This window comes from Dermacentor andersoni, chromosome 1 (assembly GCF_023375885.2).
Source record: "Dermacentor andersoni chromosome 1, qqDerAnde1_hic_scaffold, whole genome shotgun sequence".
Classification (NCBI taxonomy): Eukaryota; Metazoa; Arthropoda; class Arachnida; order Ixodida; family Ixodidae; genus Dermacentor; species Dermacentor andersoni.
In genome coordinates this window covers 277,996,211-278,013,708 of record NC_092814.1, presented here as the reverse complement: position 1 = coordinate 278,013,708, position 17,498 = coordinate 277,996,211, and the positions used below count along the sequence as shown (strand labels likewise).

Below are 17,498 nucleotides of genomic sequence, written 5' to 3'. Positions count from 1 at the left end.
TGCTGAGTGAACAGCGGTTTGCTACTGTTGCGAACATGCATTTAAGCTTCCTGTCGCATCAATTGACGCTCCGTCACACTGGCTATTTCGATCATGGTCAAGCCAGATCTGTACAAAGGGCTGCCACATGGGCACTTCCAATATCCATTTTGCTCGATCCGGATCCATTCAACTGTGACCGACCATTTTGATTGCAATCATAGATGTCGATCATCTGCACCTTAAATGCTCAGTGAGCTCAACCAAATGTTTGCTGATGTCCCTCCGTGGCAAAGCGTACAACCTAAAGTGAGTGGTATGATTTCATTGCTCCTCTAGTGTACGATCCCAGTGTAAAATTCTGGGGTTTTATGTGCCAAAACAATGATTTGATTGTGAGGTACACTGTAGTGGGAGACTCGAGAATAACTTTGTCCACCCGGCATTCTTTAATGTGCACCCAGTATATGGTACACAGGCGTTTTTGCATTTCGCCCCTCTTGAAATGCGGCCGCCGCGGCTGGAATTTTCTCCACTGACCTCGTGCTTACCATTGCAACGCCATAGCCACTGAGCCACCACAGTGGGTAGGTTCAAGCGTGTTCACAAGGTAAATATACAGGCCGCCGAATCGCATGTTCGGCGAACACTTCTGATCATTTTTCCAGCCACTTATCAAGAAACGATCAGGGTACTGTTGACGGGTAGCTTCTGGCTACGAACTTGTGTACTCGGACAAATCCATCGCAGCAAATTCCCCTGATAGTCATGGCACTAGCGAAACATTTTGCCCGCCAGCTCTTTATACACGTCTCACGGTTCGCTTTGCGCACAGGCCGTAACGTCACACTCTTTACGAAAGGGAGAGGTCCATAGGAGCGGTTTCTGCACGTACGTGACAGCAGTAATGAATCATGACACCATTTTTTACTCTTTCCACTCGCTTTCATTTGATTTTAGTTTTGCATGGCGAAAAATGGTGCTGCAGCTACTGAAACTCCGATCACTTCTTTATGACGGTACCAAGGTGACGGTATTGCTTAAACTATAAAGCAGCATGGCACGAAGTTTGATATCGATGGCACCTCCCAAAGCTTGATTTTCTACCCAATTTTTGTCTACAGCACGCTGAAGTGCCATTGTCTCAACTTCCTATTCAGATTTCTTCACTGTGATTTCCCCCATGTTATAAGGACCTGAGAATTACAAGGAAGAAAAGAAAAATCAGAAACTTCGACTAAGGCAGCCATTCTAACTTCCTGAGTTCCCCCAAAAGGGTTGGGAGGTCAACTGAAACAGGGGGTGGTAAACTGGATCACTGGACAGCATTTCCCCACTGCCCATCAGGGGGAGAACCCTGATCCCAACCTTACTAGAACCAGCTCTGTTTCACAGCTGCTTATCCCCTCCAATAGCAGATTCTGTCCATAGGAGCAGTCGCTGGAACTAGTGCTGCAGTTGCAACTTGGATTCACAGCTCATTCATTATCTGCTACACCATGAGCAGGAAGCATTAGGCAGGGCAATAAATCACAAACCCTGCTCTTTCCAGAAAATTTATGTCTTTTCGTGAAGGTAATTTTGCTACCTTTAGAACTCTAGGGTGTTGTAGTGGCGAAAGAAATTATGACCTCAACTCGTTGTTGCACAGGGATGGAAGTGCTGCGCCAGTTGCGCCATCTTGCGCCAAACCATCAAGCTGCGCCAATCTGCATCAAAACACTAATTTCGAATGAAGCTGCCAAATTTAGCAGGATGTGCGCGTTCAGTGGCAACCACACAGCCAAAGACATGCACTGTCTAGCACTTAGCCCTGCAATTCAAGCCTAAGCAATCCGTTTCAGTGTCGACGTCTTTGGAGTGTGTTTGGTGGCATAATTGTAACCGGGCCACAAGAAAATGAATACCCTTTTGTGTTATACAGTGCATTATGAATGTTTTCTAAAGGTGTTATGCGTTTGCATATAGCTATATGCATATACAGTTAAACCTTGATATAGTGAACTTCATTATAGCGAAATTTTCAATGTAACGAGCTATGTAACTTTTCATAACCTCTTGTCCACAGAACACCGTGTATTTACAACCTCAATGTAATGAATTGTGTTTGTATGCGATTTCAGTATAACAAAATTTCACTGCCGCCATAAAGGAATGCCAAGAAAATCAATGGAAACTTCCGCAGATGCAGGTGGTCAAATGATTGAATTACAAGTGACTGCTTGCAAACACACCTCTCAAATCGCATGCAGTGCGACAAGACAAGAGTGACTGCCGAAGTGAAGTCACATCATGTTCTGTGTAAAGTACAAGTGCAATAAGATCCTATCGCGCCCTGTGTGCTTTTGGTGCGAGTGAAAGTGTGCAAGGGTGATAGATGAAAGATGGTGGCTTCACGAATCCTGCCTTCCCATGCAAGCAAGGGCAAAGAGGGGGAGGGGAGGGGGGCGAGCTCGCGGTAACGCGATCAAGCGCGCCTGAGGGGGCGGAGTAGGGGGTAAGTTGGTGCGCATCTCGAGCACATACGCAGCCACTCACCCTGCTTTAGAGGTAATCTGCCACATGTGCAAAGAGTCGCTATGCCGAGACTATGTAAGCTGTCTTACTGCTCATTTATTATTGGAGGTTGTGTAATCTGTAGTTTTGGTGACCCGTTGGAGCGAGAGGCAGGTGAGGCATTTGCTCCCCGCTGCCGGCGCTTTTCCTGACAGAGTCATCCCAGTGCAGGTGATGCTATCAGCCGTGAGGGCTGAGTACACGCTGTTAGGATTGGAGCGGTCGTAGTCGTAGCGAGGACCTTGGGACGACAGGACTGGGCGAGCAGGATTTAATGGCAGTCTTTACATTTGAAACATGAGGTACATTGGCAGTCTAGCGCGACTCCCATATGGAGCCCGCAAGACTAACATACAGCAAACAGCTTACGAGCACACAGCTCACTAGTGCATTTCTAGCCTGACAAAGAGCACTCAGCTCCCGACAACGAGCACGACACGAGCACGCTCTAGCAGCCGGCAAACGCTGCTTATAAGCTCTCCGCTTGACGTCATAGTTCGACGTCATCGTTCGACGTCACTCTTCGAGATCCCCGTGGGCGGAGTCCCAGTGGACGGAAATGTTCGTGTTGCACACACACACAGGTGAAAAGGCCGGACAGTTCTCGGTACCGCCCAGCTTTCAGTGCCGACGTCAGAGGGCTTCGTAGAACTCTGCTTTGTCCCGGATGGTTCGGCCAAGTACCAATTTCCCGAGTTGATCGCGCGCCACGTGGCTACCGGCCCTTCGCAGTTCTCCGAAGGGCGCCCCGCCTGGTGGGCTTGGAACACGTGCAGCGGGCTGAAAGCTGGCACGTTGCCACCCCGTACGGCCATTCTTAACAACGCGAAAGCATGGCTGACTTCGCTTTATTCATGCCGCCGAGAAGATATCGTTAATGTGGCATGAAACCGTATCGTTCGTCACTGACTTCCAAATTTATCAAAAAATTGTTTTCTCATTCGAATTTGCTTTTTTCTATTGTGCGATAATTCGGAAAATTTTACGGCCCCTTTTCGTGTAAATAAAATCGATCGGTGACTGTACTTATTTGCATAAAAGGTCAGATTTTATCACAGCGAAATTTTGATATAACGAAGCAAATTGCTGATTTTACCGACTTCGTTGAGGTTTAACTCTATATGCATATGTGTTCTGTTGCTCAGCATGATGCCGTGGGTAGCTCATCAGTTTCGTTATACATTTTAGCACTTGGTTTGGCACCCTATTGGTACATCGGTAGCGATTAATGGGCAAATGCTATGTGTGTGACATTCTAAATCTATTTCGCACGTGCAGCACGTCCAGTTACCGGGATGACAAGTGCGGCACATCGACAAACAACCTGCTTGCTTTCATGAAACTTCTTGGTCACAGATATCTAATCTGCAATCGTTATTCAAATGTGTACTCAGGCTACACAACTTTCTGCCCGGCCACACCACATAAAATCAGGCTCTTGCTGCTGCAGAACACAAGCCGAGGTTGTAAAGCTTCCTATTCAGTCAACCTTAGCGGCCAAATTGTGGTCATAATGAAAAGGTCGGTGAAATTGCAAACCTCTGAAATTGCGTTTGCGACAGTGATGCTCACAACGCGACTTGTGCAGATCGAGTGAAAAAATTTTAATGCAGTCGAACCCAGCTATATCGAACTTGCAAAAAAACGCCTATCAGTTCGATATTGGGGGCAAGGACTTACAGAGTCGCCATCTATTGGAAGCGCCTCCCTTGCGTAGTATGAGGAATCACGCCGCGTGCTCCTCATAGGTTTCGCTTACAGCGCTCAATAAAAATACCACACGGCAGCCCTCCCGGACATTTTGTAAGTACATTTAAAACGAGGGAAGTTTTTGACTGTCAATATAGTAATCTTGGGCAAACTTAAAGCACAGAATCATTTACAGACACTGTCTCTTTACCGAATACGTACAGTGAACGCCACTGCGTGCGGTCGCCACGATGGAGTCTCCCGAACCGGCTTCTTGCGTGATAGGTAGGCAAACGGTGAGAGTAAACAATGTCAAATATGTTCTTATAGTGGGCTGTCTATATAACCAAATGGAGCATAACAGAATGAAGCCTCAATGAAGCGATCGCAGGGGTTCACAGCGACCGACTGCGCGTCTGCATGCATGTTCACGCACAATGTTTTGCCTTCGCTGTGAGTCCGTTTTCGCACTGTGCCATGAGCTTTAGGCCGCAGCATATGAGCATTTGACAGTACACTAGCAACCATTGTTGCATGGACGCTATCAGAACTGTTAAAAAATAATTTCGTTATAGAGACTTCGATGCCTACGGCGACTGTGATGTGCCGTTGCGACAATTCAATCTTTTTTTGTCTTCTAAATTCTTGGACATTTCAATATTATTTCTCAAGTTGCGTCACACTGTATGTTCATTGGTCTTCTCAGCGTGCGATTTCCCGCTGCTTCTTTTTCCTAATCCAGTGCATTAATTCATAACACAAACATGACCATATGCCATGAATTTTTTTAATGTGCGTCTTACCACTTCCTTTCGGTTCCAGTGAACTTGCCAGTATCTAGCAACAACAAGTTCATAGACCAAACCGTCATAACATTACCCAGGCAGCGGGCGCTGGCGAGCGTCTCAGTGCGCGTTTTCTACTACTTGAACATCGCAGTCTCGGCGCCGTAGCAGAAATCTTCCTCGCGTCTTGTGCTTGCTGCATACCGGAGTTGTAGCCGATGGCTGTGTCCCAGTTCTAAGTTTCGCAAGCCAAGCTTCACGCAGCTTCTTGTGCTGCGGCTACGTGTGAATAAGGCTGACACCGGGCTCCGTTTCGTACGTTGTGGGGGTTCCTCTCTGCGTGCGGCTAGGGCTGACGAGCTGCACGCTTCCAAAGGCAGCCACTACCTGTTATAGTACTTTCATATGTTGTCAAGTGGTAAAGCCTCCCCACTTAATCAGAACCGCAGCGCAGGTGGGACTTTAAACTTTCGTTTTCAGCTCGCTTCAGCGCTTCCGAAGCAGCCGACGCGGCCGCTGAACCACGTGATCCCTCATGCCACGTCATGCCAACGGTGGTGCCAGCTTTTCCAGTGGTGGAGCTCGCCCCCAGTAGGGCATAATTCGATATAAGCCTGCTAAAGAATTGGACATCATAAAAGCACATACCATTTTTAAAATCACTTTATTGATGAAAGTAGCTTAGTTTCGCTTGAAATAGTCCTGTATTTTCTTATGCTTGGGCGATTTCGCTGCCTGCAACGCATGCACTTCTCCACATTGTCTAAAGAATCGGAGCAGCTGAAGCCGCAACCTTCCACATTCGCGCAGAAGCACCGGACTAGTGTGAGTGCGCCAATCACCTCGGAGGATGTGGGCAAAGGACAGTCGTTGCTTTCGTCATTGTGGCCACTATCACTTGTGCTCGGTACAATGTCGGCAATGTAGTCTTCGTTTTCGGGCTCTCCCGTGGTCGCGACACCATCATCTGCACTCACGAACTCGGTGACCATTGATTCGTCAACGGCTTCCGGAAATTCTGACAGCTCACTCCAAACTTCGGCAACACCGGCAACGGCTTCGTCGCACTCATCAGAATTTGCTGGCACGTCTGAAGCAATTTCGGATGAACCACTTGTACACAGCCGTGTGCACGCGTCAGGCGCCACGGGCACCGAGTCGCGAGCTTGTCCGCTTGAGCCCTAATCTCCCCCTTATTCTTCACGATCGTGCTGAGAGCGCTCCTCAGAATCTTGCACGCTGCGGGGCATCTGACTTCTCACCAAGTTTGACCCGATTTATGATTTCTAGCTTCATGGCGAAAAATCAATTCTGCCGCTTCGTTGCGGCAACACTGCGGGAGAAGGCCCCCAAGGCACAAACACAATAAACCCAAAAAGCAGCAAGACAACTCGCACTTGCGCCATCTTGCACGACAATGGCGCAAGAGCCACTGATTGGCTGTCTGAGAAAGTGCTGCGTGCTGCGTGCGGGCCGGGATCATTTTTTACAGGGAGTGTCGATGGCTCGCTCGATGCAGCGCGGTCACGGTAGGGAGAGCGGTTTGACGAAGCCACGCCGGCGGATTTCCCCGTCGCCGCAAGGGAAAGCCAACTTCTGGGGACCCTTTTCCTCCGCTTGACATTCAATATATCGGGAGTCGCTGCTATTTTTGTTCGATGTAAGCGTAACTTTTGCTATATATACTTAGTGTAACTATACCATGTTCAGAAATTGTTCGATATAAAGAATAATTTGATGTAAATAGGTTCGATATAGTTGGATTCGACTGTACTTGCGTCGTGCCGAATCTTGGATAAAAAACACCAGGTGCTCAGCATAGAAGAAAAATTTGACACCATTCGTGATATCGAACGTGGCACGAAGTTGGCTCCGACACAACAGGGATCTACCGTTGACTACAGTGTGTGGCATTTGGAATGCGAAGAAGTTGCTCGGCAGCGCTACTGCGACCGCGAACAGATGTCCACTCCGAGGTTCGACTTTTCGCCATTATTTTCCTCTGTTGCCAAAGTGTAGCCTACAGACAGTGATGAGGACCACACGGAAAGCGTTAGCACAGGTGATTCAGGCCCGACAGGGGCAGACAGTGCGACAGTGGCGTTGCGTCAGCCTCATGAATGCAATCGTCACGAGAACAGCAACTCGCAATGAAAAAGTCGCCCCGCGACTTCTCCCGCTAGTTGCACTGCCCGCAACTAGCGGCCACAGATTAAAAACAAAAGTTTAATAGGATACGGCTATTCCTCCTGAACAAACAAACAAAACAAAAGGTACAGTTTTGCCAGAAAGGTTTGCCAGTGTCACGCACTCTTAGGCAAACATGAACACATATCTTGCTCGAAGACCACGAACTAGCTGCCAAACGCGACCACACTTCACACCATGTCTCGGAAACGAAATTGCGCGACCGGCAACTCTAGATGCACTGGAACCAAAGGCACATCAAGGCACCAACCATCTCAGTTCATGCTTTGCACTTGCCATGGAGAGACTACCTCTAAGATTAGCTCCACGCATGGAAGCACGGCTAGGAGGAAAGGGCAGATTGGGCATCCGGGACAGGTTCTATGATTAAGCTGGGAAAGACCTGGTTGTTAACGTTGATTGATTGACTAGTTGCTGCCCGTGCCCGAATAATTAGAAAAGCCAAGCTGCTAAGTTGTAAAGGTTGCATTTGCGGTTTGTCGTGTGAGCTCCATGCATCCAGTGTGGAGGTGTCTTAAACAGCAATGCACATCCTGGTGACTACTTTGATTTCTATTATAAACTTTTGTCACTGAAGAGTCATCAAGCAGCCTCAAATGGCAACAACTCCACCCTTGATGTCTACACTGTTTAGGGCAGCGGATATCTGAGAGAAGGGCTGGACGACTGTTGCAAGGAAACCGCACTCATTCATCTATCAGAGTGCAGTTGACCTCTGTACTTTTATATGAAACATTCTTTGCAAACTCTCATTAAAACAAACTCAGTTAAGCCGAAATCTTGCATATAATGGTGAACATGGGAGCATTTGTTTGGTTTTCTATAGACTCAAAGGGCAAAAGAAAAATCCATTTAAGATGAACAGCCTCAGACATACTCTTCGGTTAAGACGAGCGTTAGGAGTGACCACCACCGCTACTGATCCTGGAAGCCTTGATGCACCGCGCCTGGGGGGCGTGCACGCAAAGCTAAGAGCAGTTGGCGCACCTAGATCGTGCCCCTTGAGCAGACCACTTTCAAATAAAGCCCGCGGGACCGTGCGCAGCCAAAGTACAACGCCCTCCCTCCCGTCCCCTGGTGCCACGTGCGTGATGGAAGACGGTGCCCTTCCTTCCCTGTTTCCTCCCATGCGCACGCGAGATTGAGCCGCTATCGTCAGCTCGCCATCGCACGCTTTCACTTGCACACACAGTGTACGGCGTGCAAGGACCGTATTATCACAAGACGAACCTGGTACGTCCATATCGCAAACAAAACCTGTAGCAACTGCTAGAGGAGGTCAACACAGCATGCCTCCGCCTACCTTCCTCCTCTGCGACATTTTGCCTCGTTTTTGTTCCCCATTTCGCTCAACGTCACCTGGACTTTCCTCTAGGTGGTGTTTTGCTGCGTGCTCAATGCGCTCCTTCACACTTTCGCTTACTTGAAGCGTGCACCGATGGCCTGTGAGGTGGCAGATGCCTGCACGAACTCTATAGTGAACTTCTAGCAGCACATAGGCACAGAAGGATTTTTAAGGTCATTAGGTGAGATGACGTCATTTGTGGGTGAGATGACGTCATTTGTGGGTGCTTGCCAATTTGCACAGGAGTGACAAACGTCCATTATGGACTGCATGAAACCAAGCAAGAGTAGCACTTGAAGACAGTTTTTAAGTTCAGCTAAATAAATGCATTTTATGTTATTTTTCCACTGTTGTAAGTCCACTTTATTTACCATATTGAAGTAAGATATTTGGATGCACCTCGTCATGTTGTCAATTCTTCTTCTGATAAGACAAACAAATTTTCATGGTCTCTTGGACTTAGTCTTAAAGGGAGTCTACTGTATATAAGAATAGGCATGGGGAACATGACATGAATGCATAGATAACATGAATGTCATGTCTTGACCTCAATGACATCACATACTTGTTATGACATAAATTGTATGCATGACATGATGCCATCGTGGTCATTTTCTTAACTCTATATACAGTAAAGCTTTGTTAATTGGGATTTCATGGGACATAATATAATGTCCGAATTAAGCAAATGTCAAATTATCGTGGGTATCAAGAAAACAACAAGTGCTTACTACGTCAACGCGCTTTTATTTACTGAATGAATGCGCAAATTCTGTTTCAATTTTGCATAAATGTAGTGCAGAAGCTGCAATTCTCATCATTTCGTGACTGATTGGTGATTGCTTCTTACAGCGGTGAACGCCTTGCGACTCCTTCGCAGTGCAGCCGCAGCGTGTGCCTTCATTTGAGACACGCTTTTCACTACCTTGCACACATCCTGATTATTTCTTTAGCTGGTCACAAACCCATTGTCCATCCATCGAGATGTAACCAGTGCTCTTTATCCTCAGCAGCTTTGCAACAAGTCAACGAAACTACCGTTTGCTGCAACAACTGCGGACTAAACCGTGGGCGCTATCGATGCGATCATAGTTGGTGACTAGGCAACTTTTGAAGGCACGTGGCCGATGCACGCGCCAAGTCAAGACGAAATTGATGTTTGCCTCAACCACTGCAGACGAAACCGCTGTCGCTATCGACGTGATCATAAATGGCAATCTTGCAATTCTGAAGGCATGCGGCCTACGCACGTACCGAGCCAAAACGAAACAACTGGGGCACAATCGTAGATTGTTGTTCATTGTTGTTCAGTTTCGCCTAGCACAATTTGCTAAGGCCGCACAGACGTCGCCAGGCATGGGGCGGGGCCACATTTTTGATGATGTCAAAATGACAACACCCTCCTGTCAATCATTTCGAAACTGAGCACATCGTCGGCTAGGAGCAGAACACGACAAGAAGGGTTCCACTCGAGCTCTCACACGCTCACTACAAAACTGGCCTCGCCTGGCACATCTGGAGGATTGGATTGGATCCATTTGGTGGCTGCAACTACCAAATGGCACGTTTGGGTCGAATCCACAGTCTAGTTCGCGAATATGCATGGCATTTGCAATGGGAGCTTCGGTTCTGGTGTTGCTCGCAGAGGAAGCAGAGTGGTTGGAGGTGCAAAATGTGTTTAAAGAGATGGCAGAAAGCAAATTGCGGCATCGCTTTTGTTTCTCAAAACGAACAGTGCGTTGAACAGCTCCCTCTAACGTGCCGAGACCTGGGGGCCGAGTCAGACATTGAGGTGCGACGACATGTTGTTTTTCCCTATTGAAAAGTGCACCACTGTTCCCATTGTTTGTTTGTTTTTGTTTTTTCGTAAAGCTCCTCAATAAACTAAATGTAGTGCCATCTCCTTTCTTCTCCTCCTACGCTGACGTTCACTCTCTCTTCTGTTGACTGTGGCTCCCCCTACATGGTGCTGAACTAGCAGATGCTCTCCGAATCAAACGCTGTTGCTACGTATCGCTTGCGCTTTTGAGGACATATGTTGATCCAGATTTTCTTGTGTTGTATTATGACTGGCTGCTGAAACATCAGGAGAGGACGTCAAAGTGTTGTACTTCGGTGGCTCTACTATTAGCGGTGAGACACTGAGCCACGCCACACGCGATCTCGGCATTGTTTGATTTATTGCCATCGCCTCCGCACTTCAGCGGCATCAGTTCCTCGGCAGCTAGCTGCCATTGTGCACAGCGGGCCTGTAACCCTTTCAGGGTAGATTTCTTTCACCATATGCGACCGCCCAGTGTCTATTTTTTATTGCAGATTTAAATTCTTCAGAGGGACCTATTTTGAAAAAAATTTACCGGAATTTTTCTAGGGTGACCGTAAAGTGAGAAAAAAATATTTTGCGTTGGTATATTTGTACTGTTTATTCATGAATAACAACAATAAAAAAAGGAAATAAACTTTAAGAATTAAAAATTTGATGGCATTGTTATACACATAATTCAAGACTTGGAAAATGCGCCCACGAGAATATCTTCAAGTCTCAAATGTTCCTGCTCTAACACTAATATTTACATCCATAGCATAATCGAACTGCGTAGGTGAGCACACTGAAGAAAACTATGTGGTTGTGTGGCCGTCAAAAAAGCAAAACGTGCGGCAAACTTCTGCTAATCTTCGTCTTATCGCCAACCAGAGGCGATTTCTCTTGGCGAGTCTCCAAAAAAAGAAGGCAACGCATGCACGGCGGCATCCTTTGTATTCGCACCGTTTGAGCAATAAACGAACAAGTAACAAGTGGTCGCCCTTTGAGCGATTAGTAACGAGATAACCAGCAATTTTGCAAGCGCAAGAAGCCGAAACCGCCCGCGGAACAAAACCCAAACTAACCGCCACCCGCCCACACGCGCTCCCATGCGCGAGCGATAGTATTAGACGCGCTACTCGGTATACTGCACTCATGGGCAACACCAATGCGAAAGTGGAGGGGAAGTAGCCTGCGAAAAAGGCGATAGGAAGCTAGGGCATCGACTTTAGGAATGGTAGAGGATATATGTTGATAGAGTGTGCAAAAATGAATCAACTGCAAATAATAGACAATTTTAGAACAGCGTTTGTTGCCTTACCTATGTTAATGAGGGATGTTAGCTTCAAGACCTTTAGCTTACTATACGGGAATGCAAACATGAGGAAGATGTTAACCCTTTGAGGGTCAATGACGTAAATATACGGCGCCGCAAACAAGTCCAAAAATGGTCAGTGCCGTATATTTATGGCGTCGTCTGTACGTTTCAAAAGCGCACCAATTTCTTAACTTTTTCTTTTCTGTCATGTGCTGCCACTATGTGGCAATACAGGGAATTTTTTTCGCGCACCTCCCTTTCTTGGTTTTCGTTGCACGGTTTGTTTTAGAGCTAGGTTGCTCCCGTGCGTCTATATAGTACCGCTCGCGCATTGGCGCGCGCGTGGGCGACGGTTTGGGTTTGTTCCGCGGGCGGTTTGGGCTTCTTGTGCCTGCAAAACTGATGACTATCTCTTTGCTAATCGCTCAAAGGGCGACCGCCTCTTTCTCGCTCGTTTAGTGCTCACAGGGGGTGCGCATAGGAAGGATGCCGCCGTGCATGCATTTCCGTTGCTTTTTTTCTTCTTCTTCTTCTTTTTTTTTTTTTTTTTTTTTTTTTTTTTTTTTTTTTACATTAGCGAAAACTAATAGCCTCTGGTTGGCGATAAGATGTAGATTAGCGGAAGTTTGTCACACGTTGCGCTTTTTTGACGGGTACACAACCACAAGGGTTTCTTGACTGCGCGCATCTACACAGTTCGATTGCGCTATGGATGTACATATTAGTGTAAGAGCAGGAACATTTGAGTCTTGCAAAATATTCTCGTGTACACATTTTCAAGGCCTTGAACTATGTGTATCAATGTGCATCAAATTCTTAATTCTTATAAATTTATTTTCTTTTTTATTGTTGTTATTCATGAATGAAGAGTACATATATACCAGCGCAAAATATTTTTTTCTCACTTTACGGTCACCCTAGAAATATTGCAAAACATTCCTTACAGCTGAAGTTGCACTTGTAGCTTGCTTCCTACCATTGCCGGTGTATAATCGCTATCGCGCTCGCCTATCACTGTTTCAGTGGTGGAAATGGCCAAGAGCTTTGGAGCTGATTTTGTAGCAGTCAGCAATGATGTTTTTTAATGGTTATCGGCCATACACTATTTCTGCGCATCAAAAATGGTACTGAGTGCAGGTGTGCATCATTGCTATTATTGTCGAGGAAGATGATCCATGTACGCAACCACTCATGAACAAATTATAACCATCACGCAGCCACACTGAGCCAACCAGTGCACTCAAGAAAGAAAATACTGCGCGTCTGGAGCACTAAAGTGAGCCACATAAAGGCACAAAAACTCACTGGAATACAGTCACGTGGTATGCAAAATACAGTAAGCAATTGTGCAATTTTATTTTCATCCTAAAGTCGTTTAGCTTGTAAAATGGCTGAGCTACAAGTCCACTGTGTTATGAGCACGTACAGGTAAATGGAACGCAGCAAAGCAGCTGATAACAAGCTAGGGAGTAAGCTTCAGTTTGCTGAGTGTACCATGACACAGCTGCCTTGCCGAACGCACTAAGTGCATGTCGTCAGTTGACAAACACCTCCCACCAAGGCCATGTCACCAGTATGAAGTACGAATGCGAGACACTCCAGCAACGTATAATGGACCGAGCATGCACTACTGGGCCCGACAGAACTTCATCCTAAACTTTGCACAACCTGCTATTATAGCACGCACAACTTCCTAATGGCAGACCGCATACATGTGCAAGCACGCACTGGATTGGATCAGCTCAGTGACCCTTCAGCTCATTTAGCTTTATGAATGGCACACGTCACGGCACTCTACGCATTAGGTGGTGGCGGTGATGACTGCTACCTGGCGTCGATCACAACTCTTCTTCGCTGTGGCCTCAGAGATTGCGCAGCACAGCTCATCCTGGAGCAGCTTTAACAGAATGTAGCAGATTTGAGCAATTGTATAAGGAATCCCACCACTGCTGTTTCCAGCATGTTTCTTGAGCACGACTACATCCACAGTGCAGATTCTAATAAAAATTCATATAAAAAATGTTCCATGGCATTTTGCACATTACCACTGTATGATTGGACACTGAGACCAGTAAGCTTTCTGTTGTGCTAAAAAAATAAAGGTACTAAAAATATGTCGTCAATCCCTTAAAAGAAACAGGGCACCATCTGGTGCCTCGGGCCAAATGTATCTAAGCGAAAACAATCCATTAGCAACCATCCTGTTATTGCTACGCGGATGTGTCTTGTTAGGCCTATGGATGCTGGAATTGCCAAACGATCTCAGAAATTAGACACGCTATGCGCTCATAATTAATATTTCAGGTGAGTTTGGAGGAAGCAAAAGCTCATTTCGATGCTCACTGGTGATCAACAAGAGTGAGTGCGTTGCCATCACGAGAATTCACACTGAAGCAGGAGCCATAGGTGCCACCATGTTCAACAAGGCTACTTCTTAGCGTGCATAAACATTATGAGCTGTAAAGTCACCAAATAATGTACGTTATCATAGCACACGTAAACTACAGCAACCCAATAACGTGCAGAGCATGTGTAGTGAGGACAACACTATTTCTTTACATACGTAATGCATTTACCTTTTGTTGCAAATGCTGTTCTAAAACTGTCTAATGAATACCTTCTTTTGAAAGTGGAATAACAGGGATAGGACCTTGAAAAGACCTAGTGGGGAAATAAAAAAATAAAATAGATTTCATACCCTGAGCACATCCATGTACAGCTGGGCTCCTCTTTTGCATTTCCCTCTTGACAAGCTGCACCGTCTAGTGGTGCAGCTGCGGAATCCACACATGTACTCCAAAATTTTGCCCAATGCGGGGATCACGCACGGAGCACCTAAACGCTGCAATTCACAGAACAGTGCTGCATCGGCCAGGACTGCCTCTGTGGGTACAAGGCTCGTCTGAGTCTACAGGTCCGATCGAAATGAAACTGCGATACACTGTACGGCAACCTCTCATCCTTGAGGCCATTCATAGATGCACATCAATCTCTTTTTGTAGCTTCTAGCAACCCATCGCAAGACTAGCTTTGGATGTACACAGCGTGCACGAAAGTGTCATGGCCTGGTTGCTCGTGTTTGTGTGGACAACGGATAAAAGAGAGGGGGGGGGAGGGAATCACACTGCCTTGTTAGCAGTGTACCTAGTATTGTGCTGCTGTGATAAAATGGCAAAAGCAACAGCCCATGTGTGTCGAATGCTGCTGGCAGTTCTGCCTTCATGTTTGGGTTCACGATCTCAGCACAGTACAAGAATGACTTGTGAAAGTTGTGAAAAATAGATTTGACTGCACAGCATGCCTCCACTTTTTTGCAACAGCAGTGTCGTACTCTCGGAAGGCGGTAACGACTTAACAGCACTTCTCCTGGTGTACAATGTCAAGCATGCCGTCGACATCCATGCAAAAGCTGTCAGAGATGCATGATTCTATTGACTTCGTGCCACAATTCTATTGACTTCGTGCCACATGCAGGCACACAGCAAGGTGAAGGTGCACATATGCCAAAGAGAAGACTCAACTACTAGTTTTTTTTATTATTGAGAGCAATTTGTTTGAATTTTCATTAAGAACCTCAGCTTGATGAGCAGGTTGTGCAATGAATTTATTGCCATAACAAACGCCTTCACATTCTCACATTTTATTCCGCAAATGTACTAGTCACTGCATGGTCGTATCATCTTTTTCAGATAAATATGTATTGTATTTTTTTTGCAAGTGTTTTTCACATTCACACTGTGGGCCTTCACTCCCTAGTTATACATATATGCTTATTTAGGAAGGCACCACTGTAATACACTTTCAGCTATTATTAGTTGGTATTTGTTGCAGTGTCTCAACAGCTGCTGTATAATGTTTGGCTGCTGAGCAGAAGGTCGCAGGCTTGACTGAAGGCTGCAGCAGCTGCAAAAATGCTAATGTAGTGAAATTTTGGTGCCTATTAAAAGAAATGGCAATTAGTAGTCGATGCTGGATTTTTTGGCACAACAAGAAGATTATGTAATGTAGTCAGGTAGTCTTGGAATGTTAACTTCAAAGGGAAAGAAATTCTCATTGCCACTGACAACACCAGTAGCATGTATGAAGTTATTTGTTGGCAAAGGGGCAGACAATCTCAGCAGTTGCTGACTGATCCCCATGACATAGTACACTACACCTACCTGACAAAGGCATATTTACATGAATGATTGAATCCCTGATTCAATCTGTGGACCAAGCATGATGTGGCATATTTGTGCGCCGCATGATTTGGTGTTAAGTAGCTTCATACTCTGTTAATGGACTGAATCATTTGTGTCAATTCACGGTAAATTGATTCATACGACATACCAAATTGCTGATTGATGCCATGCATGGAGCTTCAGGTAGCTGATTAGCACCAAACTATAATGTACCAAAGGGTACCGTGGTACACATCAGTCATTGCTAACTGGTACTAGTGCCTGTTACTCTAACTGTTCGTAATCATTATAGTGTACCACATGTGGCACAGTTGGCATAGTGAAGTGTAGTCCATTCCATTGCAGGGTTGAAATTTAGACCTCTGTCCAAAAGCCTTTTCAATCTCTAGCTTTGTTGCATGGAATTTATTATGGTTAGATTTTGTTTTTGCTGTGTTATATCAATTTCTTGATAACTTCTGTGCTTAATTTCATGTGTTTTGTGTGGCATTTCTTTCAATTCCAGCCTCCTGAGCGTAAAACATTCCACTTCAAACCCTTTGTGATCCCAAGGGAGCTGCAGAAGAACCTTCCCTATAAGGACAAGCCAAAGGTGAAGTCAATGACAGAGGGAGGCAATGCCCTTGAGCGTGTGGCTGTTGTTCTGGAGGAAGCAGAAAAGGAGGTAAAGTTGCATCTTTCTTGTGCGATATTCAAGTTTATGCGCTAGCTGCAGCACAGAACTAATGCTAATTTGTTGTTTTGTGTCTGCCATTTCAGAAGCTCAAACTTATGCAAATGATGAAGGTGGTGCACAAGGAGAAGCTGCGGAATATGAAAGATAAGGTAATCCAGAGGGTTCGACAGCACCGTGCTGAATGTCGGAAGAATGAAATGAAGCAGCTCAAGCGGCAGAAGGAGCTCAAAAAGAGGATCTGCAAGGCTCTGACCAGAGGAAAGAAGCCACAAGCTAAGACATGAAGGGCCACAACACTAGTCCATTTTTCATTTGTACATAAGTGTCAATAAAGAAATGTACATATAACATCCTGCAACAGGAAGTTTTCAGCTTGTGTACAGTGGCAAGTGAACAAAATAGGATAATGCACAGACTGGATGATTTTTTAATGGGTTTTTTGCATGGCTCTGGATTTGGAGGTGGGCAATAGTAGGCTGCTTGGCAAATGGGACAAGTATCAACAGGCAGCAAAGTCAAGTATCACTGTACAGTTGTGACTAAAAGTCACCAGCACTTTCTGCTTGCCAGAACCCATCAACCTTGGCACATCTGCCATAATGTATTGCTTGGTCTATTCTGTGGACAGACAGCAATCGACATTTGCAATCATTCGAAAAGGGCTTCATAGTAGTGGTGTTAATAGTCGAGACAGACATGTCTTGCAGTAACTTCCTGGTGTTTGCTCTGCACGAATGTTAATTATGTATAGCACCTGCCAATGCTACTGTTGATATATGAAAATACCGCTGTACAGAAACGGAAGCATAAGACTTGCTGCCAATCCCACACTGTTTTGGTGACAGCAAACTATCGGAGTGTGCACATTTTCACAATGACAACCTCTTCATTTTAAGGCATTGAGCCACGCACATCATTCATAGCAGGCTGAGCGTTGCTGAAAAAAAGTCAACTTTG

At 45.9% G+C, this 17,498-nt stretch overlaps 1 protein-coding gene across 2 annotated transcripts in view; it reads left to right on the top strand.

Moving 5' to 3' along the window:
• LOC126548177 (ribosome biogenesis protein BMS1 homolog) overlaps positions 1 to 16,899 on the top strand; it is a 184,973-nt gene extending 168,074 nt beyond the window's left edge. For both annotated transcript variants that reach the window (XM_050196311.3, XM_055063180.2), the window contains 2 exons: positions 16,371 to 16,529; positions 16,625 to 16,899. In XM_050196311.3, coding sequence (XP_050052268.1) covers positions 16,371 to 16,529; positions 16,625 to 16,825 — 360 coding nt within the window. In that variant the 3' untranslated portion in view covers positions 16,826 to 16,899. The remainder of the gene's footprint in view (positions 1 to 16,370; positions 16,530 to 16,624) is intronic.
• The last annotated feature ends 599 nt before the right edge of the window (positions 16,900 to 17,498 follow it).